Source organism: Hakea prostrata, chromosome 9 (genome assembly GCF_041222555.1).
Source record: "Hakea prostrata isolate BN-2017 chromosome 9, UWA_Hpros_2, whole genome shotgun sequence".
NCBI classification, from domain to species: domain Eukaryota; kingdom Viridiplantae; phylum Streptophyta; class Magnoliopsida; order Proteales; family Proteaceae; genus Hakea; species Hakea prostrata.
Genome location: NC_142608.1, coordinates 25,412,213 through 25,416,486, shown reverse-complemented (window position 1 = coordinate 25,416,486; position 4,274 = coordinate 25,412,213). Strand labels below are relative to the sequence as shown.

The window sequence follows — 4,274 nt, the reverse complement described above, 5'->3', positions numbered from 1 at the left end:
TATTCGGGCTCAGGGCGGGCTTAGGGCGGGTCAGGGCCGCCAGGGCCAAACTTGCACCCCTAGTGGAAAGCCCCTTGCGTGAAGAGGATCTGAATTTCTATAGAATTATCCTAATTCTTTTCCACCCAAAAGAAGTTATCCGAATTTGGGGACCCGATTTTACGTATCCAAAAAAAATGAACAGCAACCCGATTCAATCAGAATCGGACTCGGATGTCAGATCCTGATTTCGCGAAATCAATTAATTTGAGATGACCTCGAATACCCATTCCGAATCGGAAAGATCGGACGGTCCACGTATATAAAAACGAGGTCGACAGGTTCAGGGTCTTCTTAGCTTGGTCGTCGGGTCGTCGCTAGATCGCCGCCAGAGTCCGATAGGCAAATCAGTTGATTTTCACCAAAGAGGAAAGTTGAGCTCAGAGCGATATTCAGGTTCGTCGATTTTGTGTTTGTTCGTTCTTCGTTTTTCTCTGTAGGTAAGATGAAATCTGCTCTTGGCTGTTAGGTTAGTCTAACTCTTGACGAGATCATCATCTAGGTTTTTGATTTCTGTACTAAATTCTTACCTAAAAAGTGTTCATGTGTTCGTGTCTGTTTAATTATATTGTTTGGTTTTTTTTTTAGGGTTATCGTGTTTAAATTCCTATTTCTCGTAAAGCCCATGCTTTTGTTTTTTTGGCCCTTTCGACTTCAAGATTTCTTATCATTGCTTCTGTAATGGGTTTTCGGTCGCTGAATCCTGATCCTTGTTGGGGATCTACTTTTAGGGTTTCAGTCTATGTCTTCGTCGTTTCCCTAATGGATTTTTCTTTTCAGGTTTCGGAGTCTTGGTAGTTGATCGAGTCTGTTTTTCTCTTACTGGTGTAGTCATGGCGGCTTTGAAGGACCTGCTACCTCCTGCGAAGTCATCGACGGGAACGTTCTATGACCATTCGAGTGATCCTTGGTTCAAGCAACGGTTCAGTTCCAGCGAGGCCGAGCGTTCGGCTGCTGCGAAAGTCAATCCTGTTCCACCATACTTGAAGCGTCAGGGCTTTGTACCCCGGAAGCCTGAGGATTTTGGAGATGGTGGTGCATTTCCTGAAATTCACGTTGCCCAATATCCTCTTGGGATGGGCAGGAAAGATGCAAAGCCTGGTTCGAAAACTCTCGCACTTACAGTAGACTCTCAGGGTAGTGTTGCCTTTGATGCAATTGTGAAACAAAACGAGAATGCTTCGAAGATTGTGTACTCTCAGCATAAAGACCTAATCCCGAAGATTTTGAGTGCGGAAAGAGAGGAAGAGGACTCAGAGGAAATGGAGAAGGAGATTCAGGAAACAGCAGAACGCACAAAAGCTGCACTCGAGAAAATTGTCAATGTGAGACTTAGTGCAGCGCAGCCAAAGAATGTTCCACAACAATCCTCTGATTCCAAGTTCATCAAGTACAAGCCATCTCAGCAGTCAGCAGCTTTTAACTCGGGGGCGAAGGAGAGGATTATACGAATGGTTGAGATGCCAGTGGACCCACTTGAGCCACCAAAGTTCAAGCATAAGCGTGTTCCAAAGGCTTCTGGTTCACCTCCTGTGCCGGTTATGCATTCTCCCCCACGCCCTGTAACAGTGAAAGACCAACAAGATTGGAAAATACCTCCTTGTATCTCAAACTGGAAGAATCCAAAAGGGTATACGATCCCACTTGACAAGCGTCTGGCAGCGGATGGAAGAGGTCTACAAGAGGTTCAAATCAATGACAATTTTGCCAAGCTTTCAGAATCGTTGTATGTTGCTGAACAGAAGGCTAGAGAAGCTGTTGCGATGAGATCAAAGGTTCAGAAAGAAATGCTGTTGAAAGAGAAGGAAAGGAAGGAGCAAGAACTGCGTGCATTGGCTCAGAAAGCTCGTTCCGAGAGGACTGGTGGTACAGCTCCTGCTGCTGTTCCCATCCCTGTTGACAAGGACATGATGGACAGTGAAATGAGGGGTGATGGTGAACGGATGAAAGAAAGAGATAGGGAGCCCCCGAGGGAGACAAAGGAGGAGAGAGAGGAGCGGTTGCAACGAGAAAAGATACGTGAAGAACGTCGTAGGGAGAGAGAGCGGGAGAGAAGGTTGGAGGCAAAAGATGCTGCAATGGGGAAGAAAAGTAAGATTACTAGGGACAGAGATAGGGATATCAGTGAGAAGGTTGCACTTGGTATGGCGAATACTGGAGCTGCACGTGGTGAGGTTATGTATGACCAGAGGTTGTTCAACCAGGAGAAAGGAATGGATTCTGGATTTGCTACAGATGATCAGTACAACATATATGATAAAGGCCTCTTTACGGCTCAATCTACTCTCTCCAGCTTATACAAACCCAAGAAAGATGGTGATGCTGACATGTATGGTGGTGCTGATGAGCAACTGGAGAAGATTATGAAGACAGACCGTTTCAAAGCTGACAAAGGATTTACTGGTGCCCCTGAGAAAGCAGCTCCAAGAACAGGGCCAGTTGATTTTGAGAAGGCTGCTGAGGAGCAAGATCCATTTGGATTGGATATGTTCTTAACAGAAGTGAAGAAGGGTAAGAAGGCAATGGATAAAGTTGGCAGTGGAGGGACTATGAGTGCAAGTGCTGGATCTTCAATGCGGGATGGTTATGATAGAGGGTCTGGCAGAACTCGAATTGGATTTGAAAGGGGACACTAGAAATTTCAATGTGTAACATTGTAGGAGGACGAGCATACTTTTGTTATCAGACTCTTGTTTATTTAAATGCAGGGAAGCAAGAGAATCTTAGCAGTTGTTCAACGGTATGAATCTTCTATTCTTTGGTGAAGGCAAACCAAAGTTGATAAAACTGTGAACAAGTTGCAAAATCATATTTGAGTAGATCTTCCTGTGCATCTTCACAATAAGTGGTTTGTGATTCTTGTGCATTTTTTTCTCTCTTATGATTGCTGTTGGTAACCGTGTTTCTTGAATTTGGATTAACTGTAATTGCCTTGTTCAATAGCACAAATATGTGGTACTTCAAGTTACTGATAAATTAGTGATTTGAGTGCTCCGTGCTTACATTTGATCATTCTTTCTTACTAATCCAACAGAAGAAAAGGATAAACAATGCTTCATCCTCTTTTTCTTTGGTGGCATCCTCCCATGGTCCTGGAAACTTCTCTGGCGGCTTCCATTTGATATTTGATCATATGTAGAAGTGCATCAAGCCTTTTTTCTGTTGGTCTTCTAATTTCTGGTTTTTGTTTGAATGTCAATGGTTTTTTAGTACCTCTCTTATCATTTTTGTGTTTCATTGCTGGTCACTGGAATCAGGGAGGCCAGGAGCCCAGCCTCCAGGGAGTGATAGGGAGACATCCTGCATCTAGGTTGTGCCGTGGACATTTCGATGCTTGCATGCTCTAAGCTTCAGGGTGTGTGTGGCCCAGTACACCTGTGGGATGAGGCTGGACTTGGAGATGAACTCAATCCCAGTGTGACTCAGTGGATCCTGATTTACAACCTTCTGCTCTTTGTATCTTGATCCCTGTACACATTTCTGCTTTGATTTTGCTTCAGCAGTCATTTTAGATGGCCTCCATTAGTAGATCTCAGAAAAGCCAAATTGGGAGTGTGATTTACAATATTTTGAAGGTGGACAGGTGCAGCATTTTCAGTTTGGTATAGGAGTTTTGGCAGCTTCCAAGCTAATCAGATTCGACCCAGAGTCCCCCAAAGGTTTCGTCAGTTGGCAGGAGAAAGGCTTCTCTGCAAATATTTTGCCTTCAGGAACGAAGCCATGGCAATTTTACCTGTAGTGTTCCTAATCAGTACCTTGATATCTCCTTCGCCAAATTGCTCCATCCATGATGCAGATTATAGCAAGACTACCTCACTTGTTGTCTTTCACTTATGATGCATCGGTATTTATTTTTGTGGTATTCAGGCTGATGCTTAGGGCTCGAACTGGGAGGAAGCAAGAGAATCTCAAAGATTGGTTTTCCATTGCAGGATATTAGGTGCTAGGAATTTTTGGACGGCTTTGTCCACTCCTCAAACTTCCTAAAAAGACCGATATTCCTGAAAAGTGGATCCATTCTCGCCTTCCATAAATACCTTAAATGGGTGGAAATGAAAATTGCCAGAGTTTAAATTATCAGTATTGTGTATAGTCTCTTTTAGGTGATTTTAATAGATGTATAATCACATATCGAGTATTGTGAAACAGGTATTTTAATGCATTCCAGTAGTACAGATAAGTATCTTCTACCAAAAATTTTAAAAAAATGAAGAGGTATGTCAATGTGCCTGTGT

The 4,274-nt window shown here is 43.4% G+C and overlaps 1 protein-coding gene across 3 annotated transcripts; it reads left to right on the top strand.

The window, feature by feature from the left end:
* The first annotated feature begins 329 nt into the window (after positions 1-329).
* On the top strand, positions 330-4,274 carry LOC149005055 (SNW/SKI-interacting protein A-like). 3 transcript variants are annotated; one of them, XR_016175658.1, is made up of 3 exons: positions 330-435; positions 820-2,887; positions 3,297-4,274. XR_016175658.1 is itself a non-coding variant. In XM_089169283.1 (2 exons), exon 2 carries the CDS (start codon positions 873-875, stop codon positions 2,673-2,675), a length of 1,803 nt encoding a protein of 600 aa, XP_089025409.1. In that variant the 5' UTR covers positions 330-435; positions 871-872; the 3' UTR covers positions 2,676-3,286. The 3 variants fall into 3 exon arrangements, 2 of the variants coding, with proteins under 2 accessions (XP_089025409.1, XP_089025408.1); XM_089169283.1 differs by lacking the exon at positions 3,297-4,274 and having other exon boundaries at positions 871-3,286; XM_089169282.1 differs by lacking the exon at positions 3,297-4,274 and having other exon boundaries at positions 820-3,286.

Coding starts and splice junctions, on each gene's coding strand:
- LOC149005055 (XM_089169283.1), top strand. CDS start 873: ATGGCGGCTTTGAAGGACCTGCTACCTCCTGCGAAGTCATCGACGGGA.